A 22895-nucleotide genomic window follows, 5' to 3' on the forward strand; every position below is an offset into this window, starting at 1 on the left:
ACTACATGACCTTCTGGAAAACGCAAAACTGTGGAGACAGGAGAAAAATCAGTGGTTGCCAGGGTCAAATTAGCAGGTATACAGAGATGAACAAGTAGAGCACAGAGGATTTTTAGGGCAGTGAAAATGTTCTGTATGACACCATAATGACAGTTACATGTCGTTATACATTTGCCCAAACCCAGAGAACATACAATACCAGGAGTGAACCCTAAAGTAAACTACGGACTTTGGGTAATTACGATGTGCCCAGGCAGGTTCACTGATGCCAACAAGTGCTCCACCCTGGTGGGGGTTATTCACAGCGGGGGAGGCGACGCATGTGCGGGGGCAGAAGGGCATACAGGAAATTTCTGTACCTTCCCCTCAATTACGCTGTGGACCTTAAAACTGCCCTCATAAAGTCTTCGTAGAAAAGAGAAAAGAAAAAAACACACAAGGAAAAACCAGAAAAGGAATCATCTAGACCTCTGAGAAAAGAAAAGATAAAAGAGAAGAGGACAAGCATGGATTGGAAGCTGTCTAATCAGAATTCCAGGAGGTGAGAACTGAAAAGTGAAGAGCCTGTAATTTCCAAACTAACAGAAAAGAGAAAGAGGTGCTGCTGTCGAGATGCCAGGGCTTTAATCCCAGCTCCCACTCGATGTGTAACCCCGGAAGGCTCCTCCACCTTCCTAAACCATGGCTTTCTCACAAGTAAAATGGGGTAACTGCCTACCTCACAGGGATGCTGTGATTATTCCATGAAATCCAAGTACACCCCTAGCACAGAACTCAATGTCACCTGCTGGCAATTAAAAAATAATTTTATCTGCACACTACTGTAAAATAGTAATAAAACTAAGACTGAGACAGGGCTGAAATCAGCCTATCTGGGTAAGGATCTGATTTCAAAATCTGTGGAAGGGAAAAAGCAGGATGACCCCTGACCCTTCTTCATTTGTTAATTCTGCCAACGTCTTTCTTAGAGGAACCAATCACTGTCGACAGCCCTTCTGTTCCTTTTTCACACACTGACCCTACTCCAGGGCACTACCCAAATACTCCCAAATCTGCAAGTGAGTGTGGGAGAACACTATTCCAACCCTTTTATTCCCCATCTCAAGTTTCACTCTGTAAACAGATACAAAAAAATTAAAAAAAAACACACAACAAAACAGGATAAAGAGAGACAAAAATCACACACTTACTTTTCATTAATTTTCCTGATAATTCCTTTAGTGGAGAAGAGGGACTGGCTACTATAAATCTGGAGGATTCCTGGGTTTCCACGGAACCCCGATGAGCTCCTGTTCTGGCCATTTCCAGGCGGAGAGAATGGGCACTGTCACATTCCTGGGAAAGCAGCAAGTGATTCTGCGTGTTGCTAGTTCTATTCAGGTCAATTCCTTCCAACTGGGCTGAGCTAGAATCCTCCAATCTCTTGTCAAGAGAGTCCGTTACAAAAGCTGCTGTAGTTTCGTGCTTTTTAGAAGGAGAGACAGGTTCAGCCAGTGAGCTCTGCTTCACCGTGTTCAGACTGTGTGCTCTTATTCGGGACCAAGTTGTAGAGTGAAAACTTTCAGCCTCTAACCAAAACTTAACCAAATGCTCCATTCTCCGAAGTTCCATGAATTGAATGAAATAAGGGAGGACAACAGTGTCATGCAAGACTTGTTCAAGGGTCTTTGAAAGACTCGATTTGGTCTCTGGAGTCTGGTAGTCCAGACAAGATCTGCCTAAAAGAAGCAGAAGAGTTAGCAGTTCAGTAACAGACAACAACCGCCAAAACTTACAATAAAAATATTTAAAAACTCAACCTCATTAAAAATCTCAGAAAAGCAAATTAATAGAAGATAACATTTTTGCCTGTCAAACTGAAAGATGCTTTTTTAAAAAAATAACAAGCACTAACCAGGGCATAGCAAAACAGATGATGAGAATGTAAAATGGCAAGACCTCTTTGGATTTTCAATCCAGTAACTCCATTTCTAGGAACTTATCCTGAGGAAAAATTGTGGATGTGTGGATATAGCTAGAAAGATGTTATGAACTCTTAGCATTATTTATAACAAAATAAAGAGCTAGCTCTGCGATTTTATCTTGAAAAATAAAACCAAACTTAATAAAACTTAGAAGTTTATTTTATAGTTAACTAAATTTAGGTTATGATTATAACCACAAGCTAATTATCAGACTAAAGAAAAAAATAAAAAAATTTTAACGTTCACAGCATGACATAAAGAGGCTCATTTTCATAAAATTCACTGAGGGCTTCATCAGTTTTTCAAAAGGGCTTTTCTTGATCCTTTGATGTTTCTTCTGAAGCACTTTGTGTATCATCATCCTTGCTAACTATCCTACTGGCAATGTTAACTAGTCCATCTCTGCCAACATCTCTTTTCATGAACTTCAGGAAATCCCAATCCCTTGTAAGACTTAAAGCACTTTTTAAAATTAAACTTCCAATTCTGAGATACTGGCAGATTCACATGCAGGTAGAAGAAGTAACACAAAGAGAACCTGTGCACCCTCTACCCAGTTTCCCCTATGGTAGCACCTTTCAAACTGCAGTTCAATATCACACCAAGATACTGACGCTGACACAATCCACCAACCGTATTCAGATTTCCCCCGTTTTACCAGCACTCACTTGTGTATTTAGTCCTATGCAATTGTGTCCCATGTGTAGATTCGTGTAAACACCACCAAGACATGGAACAGCCCCGTGACACAAAGGTGCCTCATGCGGCCTCTCACAGCTGCCTCCTCCACCCCAGGTAATGGCAAGCGCTCTTCTGTCTCCCATTCTACCTCTCCGCCATCCCCAGAACGGGGTAACATTTCTCTCTCAGCATAATCCCCTTGAGATTCGCCCAAGCTGTTATATGTATCAAGAGTTTGTTCTTTTTTTTACTGCTGAGTAGTGTCCTGTGGTATGGATGTACCGGTTTGTTTACCATTCACCTGTTGAAGGACATCCAGTTTTTGGCTTTTAAGCTGCTATGAACACTGGTGTACAGGTTTTTTGCGGACATAAGTTTCCATTTCTCTGGGATAAATGCCTAAAACTGCAATGGCTGGGTCATATGGTAATTGCATGATTAGCTTTGTAAGAAACTGCCAAACTGTTTTCCAGAGTGGTTCTACCATTTTACATTCCCACCAGACATACGAGTAATCCACTGAAACTTACAATTTTACTTTGTGACCAACACAAATGTCATTTGCACTGCACTGCTGAGGGTGACCCACAAAGACTTTGACACCTCAGCTCTGAATACACACAAATGTTAAGCAGAGAGAGGTATCAAAAGAGGGATTAATTTTAGTAAAGTCAATCCATTCACAGATTTTTTTCAATTTATGATAAACTGACATACAATTTTTATAATACAGAAATTTGGGCAACAAATATTCAGAAAACAAGGATCTCCTGCATGTCTTTTCATTTTTTGTGGGGAGAGGGAGGAATTATTTTAACATAACAGAGATCCTACTATATATACCACTATGTGACCACCTTTTTTCACTTTAACATATCTTAGACATTTCTCAATGTCTTCTGCAGGCTTTCATATAGCTACACAGTATTCCAGAGTACGGGTATATCACAATTGGATTACTTCTCTATTAATGGATATTTGTACGTTGCTCCTAATTTTTTGCTATCATAAACATTACTGCAATGAATAGCCTCACACATACTTGTACATACATTTTTGTGCACATATGGGAGCATATCTCAGGGCTACATCTTATACTTTATCTTTTGATAAATACTTGCAAACTGCCTTCCAAAAAATCTTTACCAATTTATACTTCCGCTATACAGGAGCGGTTATTTCTCTGCATCTACATTAACATTCCAATTATCAAACTTTAAATATTTGCCAGTGTGTTAGGGGGAACATTAACTCATTATTTTAATTTGCATTTCACTAGTATTACTGCAGTGAGGCATCCTTTTCATATATTTAGTGGCCAAATGTATTTCTTCTTCTGGAAATGGCCCATTTTTCTACTGGGCATGCTTTTTATATTTACAGAAACACAACATGGAGTCATCCATTAATTACACTTATAGCTGTTATTTCAGTTAAAACATTTTTTTCAAAGTCCCATCCAATTACACAGTTTGGTATCCTTTGACAGGAATTTCACATATTATACTCATTCCCTCCTCCTAGGAAGTCAACAAAAACTGAAAGTCACTTACCCAGGTCACCAAAATGAGCGGCCTCCATGTGGCTGGGCTGCTTCTTAAGTGTTGCCGTCCTACTACTTGAAAAGGAGTCCATGTTGGCAGAAATGGCATTGATTGCAACGTGACTTGGTCCTGCAGCCTCCAGCAAGGCATGATTTTTAGTGCTTTTTTGTGGGGAATGTACGGATACTGAAGCTATAATTTTTCAAAAAATTGTTAAAAATTAAACACAATTTGATAGTCTAAAACTGTCTCCTAAGAGGACTTTAAGGGAACTTTAAAAATTAGATTTTGTAACACCTCTCTTAAGTATATACACTCAACAAAAATACTTGGGGAAACGGTAAGTTAACCAAGCAGCAGAAATTTGGAAAGAAATGTCCTACTATTATTTGTAATTCTCAAAATACTGTGCCAAAAACGTAACTTAAAAGAGAGATCTTTGAGTTCTCTTTGAGAACTCTTCTGAAGACAGAAAGTACCAAAGGTAGCAAACATTCTGAAACATGGACCCTTTTCAATTCCTTAATACTTGCTTGCTGAAGGAACAAAATTAAAATTCCAAAATAAAAGCTTATGGGAAAAAAATTAGAAAAATACTCTTCAGGATCCTTATTTTACTTTTTAATTGAGTAACAAAATTCCACCATCTAATAAAAACTGATCAAAGTTCAAGCTGCCTAAAGATGAAGCATACTTAAAAATTCACAAAATATATTTTCTTTAGTAGTCTGAAGAAATATTAATATCATCCTTTTGACTTCAGAAAAAAGAGGTTAGTCACCAATGTGTTAATAGGAAATCATCAACTCCATATTATAATATGGTCAAGGTAACCCTATGAACTTGTTGCTACAGCTGAATTAACATTCCACCTATCCCATTTATTCTACACAAATATCAAAGACTCTCATAAAAGGTTTTTAAGAAGTTTTGGTTTAGTGCATTGCTATAGCAAGAAGGCTAGAAACATACAGGTCACTGAGCATTCCACACCCTCAATATAAATACTCTCAGATGACTAAACTTCTGTCTACTAGCACCACTTATTTTATTGAGCAGCCAATTTATGATAAATTGGTCAACAGATAAGTGCTCTCAATCTTAGCAAACGGTTCCCGGACACAGAATCTGAGTGACACCACGTAATACCTCCTATGAAGAATACATAGTACTGTAATTCAATCTATTACTGTGAGATGTGTTTACAGGATAAAGCAGATGAGAATGTTTATCTGAGGAAAATGTATTTATCAGTCATTCAATAAGAGTTGGGAGAATTATGCAATGGAGTTGTCTTCAAATGATTTTTTCAATTTTAGAAGGAAGCTGTTTTTTGTTTTTATTTTTATGATAAATTGAAGGGAGCAGAATCATTTTGGTAGGTTTATAAACAATAGTATCTAGTTTTTTGTATAGACAAGCTACAAATACCATGCATCAAGAACAGTGAGACTATATGTACGACTGATTCACTTTGTTATGAAGCAGAAACTGGTGCACCATTGTAAAGCAATTATACTCCAATAAAGATGTTAAAAAAAAAAAAAAAAGAACAGTGAGACTTTCTGATTGTTTCCTAATTAGACGTGTATGATGATGTGAAATAATACTAACTCATTTGTGCAAGCCTTCTTCTCTCTTTCTTAACTTCTCTGTTAGAACAACTTCCCTCACACGCTCCTTCCTCACATCCCATCTCCCTGAGGCCTCTGTGGTCCCGAACTCTCCTCTCTTCTCCTCTCCCAAGTGCTCCTCCCTCCCCTTCTCTTTAATGTACATATCAACGCCCACGGGGCCAGACATGGCATCCATCACTCCTCTGCTTCCCAAGGTTCTCTGTCCTTCTTTTAATCCTTCTGCTAGAAAGCACATTTATTCTCAAACCTTCAGTTATTACTAGAGCAATCTTTTTTTTAAATTAATTAATTAATTTTTATTTATGGCTGTGTTGGGTCTTCGTTTCTGTGCGAGGGCTTTCTCTAGTTGTGGCAAGTGGGGGCCACTCTTCATCGCGGTGCGCGGGCCTCTCACTATCGCGGCCTCTCTTGTTGAGGAGCACAGGCTCCAGACGTGCAGGCTCAGTAGTTGTGGCTCACGGGCCTAGTTGCTCCGCGGCATGTGGGATCTTCCCAGAACAGGGCTTGAACCCGTGTCCTCTGCATTGGCAGATGGGTTCTTAACCACTGCGCCACCAGGGAAGCCCTGTACTGGTTTCTTGATGTACTTTTTTGGGGGTACATTATTTCATTTATCTCTCACAACAATGCTGCAAGACCAGTATTTACCTCCTTCTGGAGATGAATACACAAACAGAACAAAGTTAAGTGCTTTGCCCTAAGTCAATGAGGTAGTAAAGAGGCATTTCAACAGGCAGGATTTCAACCTCGGTCTGCTAGACTCTAGAAAATCACTCTTTTATCTGGTTACTCGGACTGTAGAATTACTGTGTGGTTGAGATAACCTGTGTAAAAGGATGTCTCAAGAGCACCTCCCAGCCACCACAGCAAAAAGGAACAGGCACTGGGCCGGCGCGGTTCTGCACCAGCCGCAGCGTTAGGCCCGCCAGAAAGCTGGTACCAGCCTTAGCTCCCTCGCCCTCACACCTGATCGAGAACAAAGCTCTGTCTACTCCACCTCCCACACAGCTCTGTCCAGGTCTCTTTATCTCCATCACTGCTGATCTAGCCCAAGCCATCTGTGCATCATGATTCACGCTCCTCTTCCTACCACCAATTTGTAAGTTCAACGAGGGCAGGATGTGGATCCAAGTCTTTTTTGTTCACTGTTACAGCCACAGTTTTTGTCTAACACCTAGAACAGAACAGGTGCTCAATAAACTATAGTTATTATGACTCTGGTTTATTTGCTACTGTTCTGGGTCTGAGTTTGTCCTTCTAATCAGACTGCAAACTTCTTGAGGGCCTGTTTCCCTGCTGCGTCTGTGTTATTCTAAAGTTAAGGCAGTGAATGTGAGCACAGACTATGTACTGTCATAAATGGAGTACAAGCATGGAGTGTTTTAGCCTGGGACAGATTGAGGAGTTAGGTAGGCCAATCCCCTCGTTGTACAAATGAGGAAAGTTCCCCCAGGTCACACTGTTGGAGGCTGGTGTGCCTCGGACGTCAAAGTCCCTCTTGCTACTACAATCAAGGCTAGTCTTCACAAGCCTCTGCTTCCTGAGGGCTTGAAGTCTTTACCAACATCAATCAAATTCTCCTTAAAAAAGGCAATATGAACCAACTGGCTTTAAATTATCAGAAATAAGCAGAAAATAAGGCTGTAAGCTACCCTACTTCTTCCCTAATCTTACAAACCTCTAAGTTATAATTAGTGTCCCCCTGGCAATTTGAGCATATGGAGTTACTAGCCACACAACATACAAACATTTAAAAGAAAAATCTAACTAAGTGGCAATCTTTAGAATTCACGTAAATAAATTACATCTATGAAATTTGTACGTAATGGTCATGAAAGTAATTTTCATTATAATTTTCCCATTTCAATTTTTGTACATTGACATAGTGAAATCAGTCAAAACTACAGCAGAGATTACAATCTAAAAAAAACATGCTCTTACCTATAAATAAGGACAATATATTGATACCAATAAAGGACTCCAAATAAATTTTAGGTTAAGGCCATTCATCCAAAGTAATAAGGAAGTGAAAACTGTAAGCAACCATACTTGCAGATAAACCACAGAAAACCAGGCTTCGTAAGTCAGTGGTCAGACTGCTCAGTAAAGAGTATTTTCTGCTTTTTGTTTTTTTTAAAAATACAGTCAACTAATTGCTTGTGGGGAACAATCAAATGTGTGATTAGTACGGATGACACTGGTTCACCGGAATCATTAGGACAACCAATAAACTCTTAGTAACAGCCTATTACATGGTGGGTGTTGAAGAGTATATAAGTTAAGTCACAGTCATCAGTAATTATAAAAGAAGGCAGAGACGATTAATGGCAAAAAAAGGGAGAACGTAACAGGATGAAAGAGTTCATCACTGCAACACGCTGACTCACCTTTAACTGACTTGACATCTGAGGTCTTCTCTTGCTCTCTGCCTTTCACTGGAAGAGAAGAGAGCACCATGACCAACTTCTACAACCAGAAACCCCCTTCCAGGCCTTGTAAAAATCACACCAGCTCTATTCTGACAGGTGTGTTCAAAGTTCCCCAACAACGGGCGAGCTGCCCTGAAGCAGAGTGGGGAAGGGCAGTTGTCAGGGGAAGTTTCTCTCAGGAAGTGATCTTTGAACAGCATTTGGTCAAGTACGCTCAGAGCTTAAGGAGAGACAAGATCAGAACACCTGGGTTCAAATTTGGGCTCTGTCATTCAATAGCCATGTGATGCTGGACAAGTTACTTTAATTCTCTGGGTCTCAACTTCCTTCATTTACAAAACTAGCTCACTGTTATGAGCTAGTCAAGAGTCATTTCAACAGGCAGGATTTCAACCCTGGTCTGCTAGACCCTAAAAAAAATCACTCTTTTACCTCTGGTTAAAAACTCGGACTGTAGAATTACTGTGTGGTTAAGATAACGTGTGTAAATGGACATCTCAAGAGCACCTCCCAGCCAGCATAGCAAAACCGAACATGTACTTGCCCAGTGTGGTTCTCCACCAGCCACACTGGAGACTACCTGAGAGGGTTGTGGATGAAAACATAAGTACTTGTAAAGGTCTTACAAGAGGAGCTAGGACACAGTAAACTTAAGACGCTAGTTAACATTATTACCATGTGCCACTCACTACTAGATGCAACCTGAAGAAAAAGAGTTCTCTGGTTGTGTAACATCTCTGACTTCCTGTGTATCCCTGCCACAGCATCAAATACAAATATTCTAAACTTACAAACATTCTAAAACTTCTACTACTCAAGCTTTAACAACTGTCTCTTAAAAAATTATACCATTTCGGGCTTCCCTGGTGGCTCAGTGGTTAAGAATTCGCCTGCCAATGCAGGGGACAAGGGTTCAAGCCCTGGTCTGGAAAGTTCCCACATGCCGCGGAGCAACGAAGCCCGTGCACCACAACTACTGAGCCTGCGCTCTAGAGCCCGCGAGCCACAACTACGGACGCCCATGTGCCTAGAACCCGTGCTCCACAACAAGAGAAGTCAACACAATGAGACGCCCACGCACCACAACGAAGAGTAGCCCCTGCTCTCTGCAACTAGAGAAAGCACGCACGCAGCAAGGAAGACCCAACGCAGCCAAAAATAAATAAAATAAATAAATTAAAAAAAAATTACACCATTTCTCCTCTATTACACAAAACACTGGAAATTCTAATGCAGACACACTAGCAAGATCACATGCAAGAAGGAAGGAGCATGGCAGCTCAAGCCAAGTGAGAAACTTATGGGATCTGACACAACGCACTTTACTTTTCTTATGTTTTTTCTTTTTAAAAATTTATTTATTTATTTATTTATTTATTTATTTATGGCTGTATTGGGTCTTCGTTTCTGTGCAAGGGCTTTCTCTAGTTGCAGCAAGTGGGGGCCACTCTTTGCGGTGCGCGGGCCTCTCACTGTCGCGGCCTCTCTTGCTGCGGAGCACAGGCTCCAGACGCACAGGCTCAGCAACTGTGGCTCACGGGCCTAGTCACTCCGTGGCATGTGGGATCTTCCCAGACCAGGACTCGAACCCGTGTCCCTTGCATTGGCAGGCAGATTCTCAACCACTGCGCCACCAGGGAAGCCCATGTTTTTTCTTTTAAAAAAAAAAATTACTTTTTGGCTGCGTCGGGTCTTTGTTGCTGTGCGTGGGCTTTCTCTAGTTGCGGCGAGTGGGGGCTACTCTTTGTTGTGGTGCCTGGGCTTCTCATTGTGGCGGCTTCTCTTATTGCAGAGCACGGGCTCTAGGTGCGCAGGCTTCAGTAGTTGTGGCACGTGGGCTCAGTAGTTGTGGCTCACAGGCTCTAGAGAGCAGGTTCAGTAGTTGTGGCGCATGGGCTTAGTTGCTCCGTGGCATGTGGGATCTTCCTGGACCAGGGCTCGAACCCATGTCCCCTGCACTGGCAGGTGGTTTCATAACCACTGTGCCACCAGGGAAGCCTAGATTTTCTTCAATATTCTATGTATGCAATCATATTATCTGTGAATAATGACTCTTGTTCCCTTTCCCTCACAAAACTTAACTCTTCCATCTTTTTTTATGTGTGTGCTATTGTGAAGACTATGCTAGCTTTCCTTCTGTTTGTATATCCCTGATATGCTTCTTCAGCCTTTTACTTTTAACTTTCCCATGACTTTTTTTTTTTTTTTTTAAGGATTTTCTTATTTATTTATTTATTTATTTATTTATTTTTGGCTGTGTTGGGTCTTCGGTTCGTGCGAGGGCTTTCTCCAGTTGCGGCAAGCGGGGGCCACTCTTCATCGCGGTGCGGGGACCGCTCTTCATCGCGGTGCGCGGGCCTTTCTCTATCGCGGCCCCTCCCTTCGCGGGGCACAGGCTCCAGACGCGCAGGCTCAGCAATTGTGGCTCACGGGCCCAGCTGCTCCGTGGTATGTGGGATCTTCCCAGACCAGGGCTCGAACCCGTGTCCCCCGCATTAGCAGGCAGACTCTCAACCACTGCGCCACCAGGGAAGCCCTCCCATGACCTTTTTAACATTTAAACAGTACAGAACAGGAAACCAATCTGAAGATCACCATCTTTTTATTGTCTGGGTTAACCCATTTCTTTTTATTGTGATTACTGCTCTTTATTTCTAAAAAAGAACATTCTTAAAACTCTAACTATGATGACAAATTTGTTGACTTCTCCTGGTAATCCTGTACATTTTGTTTTATACATTTTGAAACTGATTTAGGTACAAACGAGTTCAAAATTTTATCTTCTTAGTAACTTTTTCATTTCATCATAATTTACAGGCCTTCTTATCCCTAATGGTATTTTATGCTTTAAAGTATTTCATCTACCACACAAACTTTCTTCTAGTTAACATTTGCCTGATATATCTTTGCATCCATTTATTTTCAATTTCTCTATGTCCTTATGTTTTGGTTGTATCTCTGGTAAATAGCTGCATTTTGGTTTATTACCCAACTTGAGTCTTTATCTTTTAGTCCATCTTTATATGGACTTTTGTAAGATTTTTTAGCCATAGAGATTTTATTCTATTTACATTTATCGTGATTTGTCATCCTATTTTGCACTACTATTTCTTCTATAAGAAATAATAATTTCTTATTATTATGAAACATTTAAAACAAAGGCAAGACTAGACCTTAATACGAGGAACACTCAGGTTTAGCAAATCTTAACATTATGCCATATTTGCTTCAGAAGAATTTTTAAAAGAAATAAAACACTGCAGTTACAACTAAAGTCCCTCCCTCAACTCATTCCCCCTCTTCGTAGAGAAAAATTTCAGAAATTGAATGTTTATGGTTTCCATCACTTTTACTCTTTAATATATTTACGTATTCATAAACAAGTTATAGCATTGTTTGAAAGTTTTTAAACTTTTAAACAAGTGGTTGTATCGATTGCCATTTCCAGCTGCAGTGTATCCTAATCAAATCTTGATACAGCCAGGCTTTAATCCCAGCTCCTAAGGTCTTTTCAAGAACTTCACTCCTGCAAGTAACACCTCTCTTCGGTATCATTTTCTTCCTCTCTACTGGATCCTTCCTAGAACAGACGTGCTTAGCATCTTTTATCTTAAAAACAACAACCCCCCACCCTTACCCCAATGGCCCCTTCCAGCCCCTTCCCCGTTTACCCCTCCTTTTTGAAGTATTATCTTCTCTTAGCTTCCATGATATTGTACTCCTGTATCTCCTTTGCCAATGACTCATGTTCCTCAACTTCTAAAAGCTGGATTAACCCCGGAGCTCTCTCCTTGTCTACAGCATGGCAGGAGATTCTACCTGGCCACTGTAGAGGGTTGTAGAGGGTTCTACCTGGCCTTCCTAGTAAGAGGGTCGTATCCTGGCACACAACTGGCTAGCTTCTCTCCATTTCCCAGAAGCCCCTGAGTGAATTAACTGTGACCACATGACTCGGTCCCCAGCAATGAAATGTGAACAGAAGAGGTACGTGCCATTTCTGGCCACAGCTTCTCTTTCCCCTTATCAGGAGTCAGAGAGCTGACAGAAGGGACCATGATCTGGCTTTGATAACACAGACTATACCCTAAGAGAAAGAGGAGTAACACAATGGGAGGAAAATGATTCCTGAATGATCGTGAAGCAAAGCCACCTGATGACCAGGGACTTGGACGGTTACACAAGACAGAAATAAAGGCCTACCTTGTTTGAGCCACTGTACTTAGTGTCTCTTTGTTACGGTACCATAGCCTTTCAACACAACTAATTCATATCCCATATGTACTCCACAGATGAGCTCATTTAGGCCTGTGTCTTTAACCATCATTTATGCAAAATACTTCTAAGTCCAGATTCAGAACTCAAATTCTGATCCCCTCCCAGAACTACAGACCTGTACATCCAACTGCCTCCTTGACATATCCACACGGACGTCCAAGAGTTTCCGCAAACTCACAACTGCCGGAAGAGAGCTCTAGACTCCTCCTACCCATGTCTAAGCTTTCCAAAGCTTTCCCAGTTTTCCTTCACTCCAATCATTACTCAAGTCATGCTATCTCTATCTCTGAAACATGCCCCATCACCCTCCACTCCCAGCACGTTTCAGCCTTCTTTCTGTCCTTGAACAAACCCCGCTCTTTCCTGCCTCAGGATGTTTGTATTACCAGTTCTTTCCAGCCAGAATGCAGTTCCTTTTACCTTTGCAAGGCTGGCTCTCCTTCCTCATTGACACCTCAATTTAAATACCATCTGCTCAGAGAAGCCTCCCCTCACTATCCAAACACAAATTGTCATCTGGTGATCTGCTCCCACATCACTGTTTAAATTCCCTGCACAGCACTTATTACTTCCTAATATTTTTCTTACTTTAATTATTCAACAAATATTTACTAATTTCCTAACTATATCCCAGGCACTAACCTAGACATGGGGATACAGCCATGAACAGAAATCATCTTCCATCCTAATAAAACACACAGTACAGCAGATGGTGACAAATGCTACAGAAAAAATAAAGTAGGGTGACGGGATGGGAGTGCAGGGCCTGGGGACTACAATCTTACGCAAGCTGGTCAGAGAAAGCTTCACTAAGATGTCAATTAATCAAAAACCTGAAGAAGATGGGGGACAAAATAGGCACATATCTGTGGGAAGAGGTTTCCAGGCAGAGAGAGTAAGTGCAAAGGCCCTGAGGTGGGAATGTACTTAACAACAAGGAGGCCAATATAAATGGAAGAATGATGGAGAAAGAAAGCAGGAGATGAGCACAGAGAAGAAATGGGACCTAGATTATGGAGGGCCATGTACAGGAAGCCACTGAGGGAATCTGAACAGAGGTGTGGCAGAATGCATTTCGAAAATACACCACAGGCGTCAAGAATGGAAGAAGGGAAACCAAATTGAAGCCTATAGCAAAATAATGCTGCTTCCTTGATCTTCATAAAACCGGCTTCCTCTTGACATTTAAGCTGAGATCTGAATGACATCCCTCAGAGGACTTCCTTAACCACCCAACCTAAATAGAGATGACTCCCTAGACCAGGGTGTTAATGGTCAGGGATGGCGAGAAGTGGCTGGATTTGGGTATATTCTGGGGTAGACCTAACAGATCAGATATACAGTAGGAGAGAAAGAGGTTCAAGAAGGTATTAAAGTTTTAGCCTGAGCAACTAAAAGGCCAGAAATGTAATTTGTTAAGATGAGAAAAAGTGATGTACAGGTTTAGGAGGACTAAATCTAAGGGGAAATTTTAGATACAGTAGGCTAAAGATTTATCTATTAGACATCTATTAGGTAGAGGTATAAAGTGGACCAACGGTTGGATACACAGTTTGGATTCAGGGCAGAGAATCCAAGCTGGGGATGTAAATTTGGGAGTCATCAGCAGATAGGTGGTATTTAAAAATGGTATTCAGAGACTGGATGGGATCCCTAAATAAGACCATCTCCAGTTTCTATTCTTGCCACATCCAGTTTCCAAAAAGCATCTAGAATGATCTTTTGAAAACATAAAAAGAGATCAAATCACTCCTCTTTAAAATTTTAAAAGTAATATTGTTTCTGCACTTGGAATAACACCTAACCGTGACCTACAAAGCTCTGAATCATCTGATCCTTGTCTACCTCTCTAAGCCCGAGTCACAGTGGGCTTCTTTTCTTTCCTGAAGGACACCAAACTCTTGCCTCCCAGCCTCTGAACACGTTATTCCCTGAGCCTAGAATGCTCTTCCCTGGCGTCTATACGTTACCTCCTGCTGTTCCTTCAGCTCTAAGTTTCAAGGTCACCTGCTGAAGCCTTTGACTAACATCAAACCGAAATATGTTTCTTCTCTCAAGCTCTTTCATAACACTGTATTCAATTTGTAAACAGAGAGAGGGAGACAGAGAGTGAGAGGGAGACAGAGAGAGAGAGATTTATTGTCCGTCTACCCCAGCAGACAACAAGCTCCATGGATATAAGGATTTTGTCTTGTTCAGTGCTTAATACTGAGTGCCTAGCACAGTGCCTGGCAAACAGTGGACGTTCAAAAGTATTTGTTGAATAGAGACAACAGTCTATTGTGCAACATGCAATTTGCCTCATTATACACAGAATGCTCCCCCCCCGAAAAAAAACACTACAACTAACCATTCCAACACTCAAACAAATTAGAGAGCTATTAACTATACCAAGGTACCTTACCAATAGAGCTTCCTTGTACCATTTTACCGCTTTCATTCATTCAGAGTGGTTTTCATTCACTCATCATGGTTTCATTCACTCATCACATGGCATCAGTTATTAAAACTCTGTGCGTACTTAAAAGGAATTCTTTAATTTATAGAGTTGAATGGGGCCTTTAGGAATCATTGAATTCTCAGGTGAGAGAGGAAAGTGGGTTAACATTTTTCTGTCCCAGGTGACAGAGTTAGTAGCAGAGCTGTCACGTGAACCCAAGTCCCTGATTTAGTTTAGTGCTTTCCCAAAAACCCGTTTTTGCCTGGTAAATTTTCCCGGAAGCAACGAGAATCGATACAAGAACCACTAATCAACCCAGAAGGTCCACACTTGTCCACTCTGGATACGTACCGGTAACGAAACGCCAACAACCTTACCCAGGCTCAAAATCAAGCTACCTCTACTCAAAAATTGGGCAGCTACTACTGAAAATCAGAAATATAAGCAGTTTGTTTCTGAAGTTTGGGTTCCAGTACTTAGTAAACGTGCTAATTCATCAAAAGGAGTCGTTTTCGTTAGGGGACTTTTAGCCGTAAGTTAAGCACTGTCACTTTAGGGACAGCAGAATCCCGCTCCCCCACCCCACCCCCCGAAAAAAGGGGAAACTGGAAAAGAGCACTAGTTGAAGAAACCAATTTTTTCACGTGTTGCTTTTAGACATAAACCCCTCAATATTCTGACAAGTCCGAGACTTCCGTAAAGAAAGTACGGAAGGAATTCCCTTCTTCTGGTACAAACTCACACACACGCCCCGCCCCGCCCCCGAAAAGCTGTGTGTCCGCAAAACGCACCACCCCGCGAGGGTCCCGGCACAGACTTCGGAACCGGCTGGGTGCCCGCCCGCCCGCCCGCGCGGAGGTCCCGCTCCCTCTCGCAAGACCGCGGGTCCCGCGCACAGAGCGTCCTTCCGCGCCTCGGCCTCGGCCTCGCCGCCACCCGCCGCCCCAGGCCCGGCCCCGCGCCCGTCCGCGCCCCTCGTTACCTTTCCGCCGGAAGAAGGACATGGCGGGGCCCGGGTCGGGGCGGAGGGCGCGGGGGGACTGGCGCGGAGAGGACCCGGCTCCCCTCATTCAGCAACCGGCCCGGACTTCCGGGTCCGCAACGGCCGCCGCGCTAGGCTGAAAAGAGACCCGTCTTCCGGGTGTGGGCCCCGCCGCCTCCTGGAGACGTGCCGGTAGCTCCCGCCGCCATGTTAACAACAAGCCGCCCGCCCGGAATTCCGGTCCTTCCCCGCGCGGGGCTTCACGGGAGGCCGCGCGCCGACCCCGCCCCCACCCCGCCCCCTCCCGCGGCGGGGCGCGCCCGCGCCGCCCACGTGACGCGCGCGCGCGCGCGCGCCTGCGCTCGGCTCGGGATCCCCCGGCTCTCGCGCGCTGGGACTGCGCGGGCGCTGCCCGAGCGGAGCCAACCCTCCCGGAAGCGGGGCCCCTGCCACAGCCGAGTGTGGCCAGGGCACTGGCGGCCAGAGCGGCCGCACCCCCGCGCTCCCAGCCAGCGGACCCCGGAGCGGGCCTCGAGATGCGGGCCAGGTCCCGGGATGCGGACTCCGGGCACCACCTGCTCTGTGCGGCTCCGCGGTCCCCGCGACCTCAGCCGTGGAAGAGGAGCGTGGGCCTACTACAGGACGCGATCCCTGCGAACGCTCAGCTCTGAAAGGGCAGCGACATAAAAGCCTCGCCATTATTTACCGGGCGGACTCCGGTGGGTCATCCTTCCAGCCTCGTTCAAGTACCATTTTCCTATGAACCTCTGACCGCCCTCGCCCCTAAAGCAGAGTGACCAGCCTCCCGCCCGTGGGGCCCCTCCCACAGGACTGCGTAATCCCTGTAGCTGGGCGCTCCTGCCAGGGAGGAGCCTGTAAGATCAATAAATGGGTTTTTCAAATCAATGACGTCGATCAGGTGACGGACGGAGCAGCAGAGGTCCAGAGAGAAGGGGCAGCTGGTCCCAGATTATTCAGCGTGTCTCTGCTGAGACTGCAGTTGAGATTGTAACCAGAACCCGGGGTCTTTTCACCATACAATCAGAGCAGGTTGATACATTTGTCTGGGTTCGGGGCATGTAAGGTAATCACAGCTGATGCGTATTGAAAGTTCTCTGAGCGCAGGTGCCAAACCCTCCAGATTGATGATGGTCCTTGGGGGTGATCTTGGTATGGGGGAAACCGGACACACAAACATAACCTGCCCAAGGTCACGTCCTAACTGGAGGCGAAGCCTGGACCTCAGAGTCGGCTCCAGAGTCAAGGTCAAGCCTCTCCCTGGGTGGGGAGAGTGTCCGGGCGGGAACAGGAGACTGGCCGCAGCTGTGGATGCCCGAGTGTGTCCCCGACCTGAGCAGGTGCTGGGAATGGACCTCTGTCTGACGGTGGATGCTGCAGCGGGTCCGAGCGGCGCCCCTGGGTCAGCAGTGCGCTGACACCAGCCTGGCTCAGGGGGACCACTCTCTGCGGTCTGTGGCCGGTGAAACCCCGGATCCTGCCCCTGCTCCTTGGAAAGGGAGATGGGGCTGACGTCCAGGGCGAGCGGGGCTGAGGTGGGTCTCGGTGGGTTCCCACTGGGTCGGTGTAAGGGGTCAGGGGCATCTAGCGGGGGCCTGAGCGCAGGGCGGCTACCCTCCAAGCTAGAAGTGCGGCGCCCTCTCTCCAGAGTCCACAACCCCTTGGTAGGGCTGTTTCGTGTTTGTTGACTGGTTGATTGGTTGGAACGAATGGGACGGGACGGAGGAGTGCAAGACAAGCCCCGAACATCTCCGGGATGGGAGCAGCGCACAAGGGGTGCGGGGGCGGGGAGAAGCGCTTCAGTCCCTCTAAATCTCCTTCCTCTTTTCTTCAACTACGCAAAGAATCAACTTAAAAGCAGGGTCCTATCGCGCCTTCCAGCGTGATCTCTGTTCCGGAGCCCCTCCTAGCAGAAATTCTGCAGCTGCCTTTATTCCCGAGACGGTTAAATGCATCCCAGTCAGCTAATAATAGCCGTCATTATTTATACAGTACTTATCACATGCTCTCAAGGGACTGAGTGATTTAGAACCACAGTCTTAGATAATCCTTCACCTCCCCCACAAAAGCCCTTGTGAGGTGGCTACCATCATTACCCCCAATTTACGGTTGATGACTACGAGGCTCAGGTAACTTACCCAGGATCACAAAGCTTAGTAAGGGGTAGGGACAGGATTTCAATCACCATCAGTCTGACTTCAAGGCCATTTGCTTGTACCACTTCCTCCTGTCTTTCCCTCCACCTGCTGCTAATTCCCATTTATCCCATGTTCCAGCGTGAGATGTCTATTTATTGGGCAAGAATGAGGGGATGAGAGATATTTAGCAGTGCAGACGCCTTCTGAATCACCACCTGTTAAAGTGTTTATATGCTTAGGGAAGCCTTAAGAGAATTATTTAATCTTTTGGAATGTGATGATCCACGTATGAATAGAGGTAAAATAAAACAACAATATCAAAATAAGCAAGAAGATTCCATTAGCCTGAATACCCAGTTGTGACAAATTGACACTTTGCATTGCATTTCTAAGTTAATTTGTTAGAGCCACTTTAATTTACACGTAAAACAAATTTAATTTTTGTGAAACAAAATTAGTTTTTACCAGAAGGAATTTCTTTCATTATGTTCCTAATTTTAAGAGAATCCTCACAGGCTTTTTCTACCAGTTGTATTAATTGTAACAAATCAGCGAGGTAAAATCAGCAAGTTAATTATCACAAAGCCAGTGAATAAAATTAATCTCCTACGACAAATACGATTTACAAATCAAATGAATGGTGTTCTACAACAAATATTCGAACACATTAATTTTCTATATCAAACATTCATAACATCAAGGAAACTATTCAAACAAATTGTTTGATATTATAGGAAAAGAAAGCTCTTTGTACTTTTTTTAAAATTTATTTATTTGTTTTTATTTTTGGCTGTGTTGGGTCTTTGTTGCTCTGCGCGGGCTTTCTCTAGTTGCAGTGAGCGGGGGCTACTCTTCGTTGCGGTGCGCGGGCTTCTCATTGTTGTGGCTTCTTTTGTTGCAGAGTACGGGTTCTAGGCGCCCCGGCTTCAGTAGTTGTGGTGCATGGACTTAGTTGCTCCGCAACATATGGGATCTTCCTGGGCCAGGGCTCGAACCCATGCCCTGTGCATTGGCAGGCGGTTTCTTAACCACTGCGCCACCAGGGAAGCCCTCCTTGTAGCTTTTTAATAAGCAGATAAAAACTCAGATTTTTAACAAAATTCAGAATATATATTCATATAACTTAAAATTCTCCTCAACTGTCTAACAAAGGCTAATTCATAACCCAGTGTTTTACATTATCAAAAGCATTTGTATCAATAGCTCTGTAAAATTTATCTCTAAAAAAAACTGTGGCCTCTGATTTTAGTTTTAATCAAAGGTGAATCAAAGCAATTTGGGCTTAACAAAATTTATTTCTTCTGTAATCTCTATATCATGCCAAGTAAATGGGAGTTTAGCACACATTTTTCCCATCAAAGGAACCCAAAACAAGTAGTCAGGAGATTATAACAATAATATTCTCTTACATTTGCATAACAGAGATTTTCACTTCTAATAACAGTGGAACAGGTAACTGGGACCAGCCAGCCACCTGCTGAGGAAAGCTGAAAAGGGTGAACAAAATCTTAAAAGACATTGAAGAAATAAGAAGGTAATAAAGAATTACCAGGTGAAGATAGAGAAGAAAAACAAAATCCAGTGAATCATGTCCTGCGTTTGGGGCCTCCTGCTCTGGGAGCATCCACTGTTCATGGAAAAGAGACTGAGAAGCTGAGTGATGCTTTTGATAGCAACACAGACTAAAAGGACAGAAGTTGGAGCCCAGGGCCTGCTTTGGGTTGGGATTCTGAAAAATCTACACCAGCCCTTGCCAGGATGCAACCCAGCTTCAAGTCATCTGTGTGACTCAGGAAACCTTAATCCCTAACAGGAAATTAAGAAAATCCTGATTCCTAATGCTCCAGGTGCCTGATAGAAGCAAGTGCAAATCCTCTTGGAATAAGATACTAACATCCAAATTCTCAAATTATTTCCACAAACAATTTTTCAAAAATAATGCCTAACACACAATCACAGATATCAGACACATGAAGAGATAATAGGTCAGGAACAAGAGCCAAGAGAAGTGGTAGGTAATAGAATAGTCACACCAGAGCGCCAGGTAGTGGAATTATTGGACATAGATTTTAACATAATGCTGCTTACTATGGTCAAGGATATAAAAAACGACTGGAAATTTGGGCAGAGAACTGGAAATTTGGGTAGAGAACTGGAAACTATAAGAACTGACAGAGTATATACGAAAAGGAAGCAACTAGAAATTCTAGAACTGAAACACAAAATAACTAGATAGATCTGTAAACTGAGTTACAGCTAAAGAGAGAATTTGTGAAAAGATGAGTCAGAAGAAAATATCCAGAATGAAGCATGTAGTGAAGTTTAGAGAAATAGAGAATACAGTGAGAAAGTTTACCATATGTTTGATCAAAGTCCCAGAAGAGGAGAAGAGAGAGAATGTAGCAGAGGAAATATTTGAAAAATTAATGGCTGATAATTGTCCTGAAGTGATGACAAAAACCAACCTACCAGGACTTCCCTGGTGGCACAGTGCTTAAGAATCCGCCTGCCAATGCAGGAGACATGGGTTCCAGGCCTGGTCTGGGAAGATCCCACATGCCTCGGAGCAACTAAGCCCGTGCGCCACAACTCCTGAAGCCCGTGCGCCCTAGAGCCTGTGCTCCACAACAAGAGAAGCCACCGCAATGAGAAGCCCGCACACCACAACGAAGAGTAGCCCCAGCTCACCGCAGCTAGAGAAAGCCCGCGCCGCAGCAACAGAGACCCAACGCAGCCATAAATAAATAAATTTATTAAAAAAAACAAAAACAAAAACCAACCTACCAGTTCAGGAAGGACTATGAACTCCACACAAAAATAAAGAAAAAGAAATACACACCTAGATTATTAATAATGAAACTTGAGGAAACAAAGAAAAATTATCAAACATTGCTGGGGTGGGGGAAATAGATTACCTTCAAAGGAATGACACTTTGGCTGCTGATTTTTTTCAACAGCTACAATGGAAGCCAGAAGACTGTGGAATTAAATCTTCAATGTGCTGGAAAAAGTAACTACAAACCTCATCAAAAATATATTTCAAAGATGACGCAAAATAAGACATTTTCAGACAAAAACAGGAAAAAAATTGTCACCAGCAGAACTTACTAAAGGATACTCCAAAGAATTTGCTACATGCCAAAGGAAAGTGATATCAGATGGAAAGTCTGATATGCAAGACATTATAAAGAGCAAAGAAAGTGGTAAATATATAGACAATTGTAAATAAACATTTAATAACATTGTGAAAGTAACCAACTGTGAAGTGAGGGGGCACAGTCCACATAAGATCACCCTAATTTATGACACCAAATACAAGTTTGGGGGGCCCCAAGACCACCCTTAGGTTTGATAATTTGCCAGAAGGACTTGCAAAACTCACTGAGAGCTGTTATATACTCACAGTTATAGCTTGTTACCGCTGAAGGATACAGATTAGAATCAGCCAAGGGAAGAAATACCAAGGGCAGAATCCAGGGAGGTAACAAACACAGAGCTCCCAGTTGTTCTCTCCCCGTGGAGTCTGGACAGCATTACTTCCAGGCATTGATTTGTAATGGTATTCATGGAGGATTGCCAACCAGGGGAGCTTACCCAAGCCTTGGTGTGTAAAGATTTTTGGGGGTGGGGCGGGGCACCATCAAATAAGCGTGGTTAACTGCCCTTGTGGCTGATCTCAGTCTCATGGCCCTCAAGAGGTCACACCCGATATCGCCTGACCCAAAGCCCCCATCCCAAATCACACTGTTATTATATGGCTGGCCCAGGGCCAAACAAAACAAAACACTCCTATCAGACATGACATTCCAAGGGCAAGAGATAACTTCCCTGCAGCCCAGGGCTAAGGCCAGACTCCCCTTTGGGCAAGTTAAATTGTTTTCTACACAAACATCTAACAGGTTTAAAATTTTCACCAATGTGGCAGGCCCATGAATCTTTGTAGGGCTTATATCCCACCTTCTGGCACGTATGTGTCTTACCAGGGCATCTAGAATACCTGCCGTTTCTTGCTCACTGGGTCTAGGTAGCATGATGTCATCAATATAGTGCCCCAGTGTGATGTTCTGCAGAACGTCCAGACAATGAAGGATTCTTCAGACCTGCACTGTCCAACATGGTAGCCACTAGATACATGTAGCTATTCAGCACTTGAAATGTGGGTAATTGAATTAAGATGTGCTGTAAGTGTAAAATATACACCAGATCCTGAAGACTTGGTATGAAAAAATAATTTAAGCTCACTAATATTTTATATTGATTCCATGTTGAAAAGATAATATTTTAGATGTGTTGGGCTAAGTAAATACAGGTATTATTAATTTCACTTGTTGCTTTTTGAACTTTGTTTAGTGTGGTTACTGTGAAGATTAATAATTAATAAAAGGAAACCTCAACTAAAACTGGAGTTGAGAAGGCCTGTAGAGGGAGGTCTCCCACCCTACCCCTCACCATTAATTACCCCAACAGGAAGACATCAGTTACTGACAGGGAGATGGAGAGAGGTACCTTACAGCCCCAAACAGGAAGTGCCACTGCTCTGCTACCACAGAGGGTGGAAGGAAGGCTTTCTTCTCACCCAGCAACAAGCCCAGCCAATGGAAAACACCACAGCTCAGCCAATGAGAAGCTGTCATCATCTGGACTTTTAGTTTCCTCCAGTGAACTTTCATTTTTTCCTTGCGGATTTGGTGTCTTGTGAGAGCCCGATTCCTGATTCATAAACGGCTGTCTTCTCTCTGTGTCCTCACAAGGCAGATGGCACAAGAGAGCTCTCTGGGGTCTTCTTT

General features: G+C 43.4%; 1 protein-coding gene across 3 annotated transcripts in view; it reads right to left on the bottom strand.

The window, feature by feature from the left end:
• AKAP10 (A-kinase anchoring protein 10) overlaps positions 1 to 16740 on the bottom strand; it is a 53401-nt gene extending 36661 nt beyond the window's left edge. For 2 of the 3 annotated variants that reach the window (XM_057535851.1, XM_057535849.1), the window contains exons 1-4: positions 15953 to 16197; positions 8214 to 8261; positions 4199 to 4381; positions 1191 to 1718 (exon numbers count right to left, since the gene is read on the bottom strand). In XM_057535851.1, the coding sequence (XP_057391834.1) occupies positions 1191 to 1718; positions 4199 to 4381; positions 8214 to 8261; positions 15953 to 16040 (847 nt within the window). In that variant the 5' untranslated portion in view covers positions 16041 to 16197. Of the gene's footprint in view, positions 1 to 1190; positions 1719 to 4198; positions 4382 to 8213; positions 8262 to 15952; positions 16198 to 16658 lie in introns of those variants that run through there. The other variant, XM_057535850.1, reaches the window with a different exon arrangement.
• Positions 16741 to 22895: the final 6155 nt, after the last annotated feature.

Source organism: Balaenoptera acutorostrata, chromosome 20 (assembly GCF_949987535.1).
Source record: "Balaenoptera acutorostrata chromosome 20, mBalAcu1.1, whole genome shotgun sequence".
In the NCBI taxonomy this organism is placed as follows: domain Eukaryota; kingdom Metazoa; phylum Chordata; class Mammalia; order Artiodactyla; family Balaenopteridae; genus Balaenoptera; species Balaenoptera acutorostrata.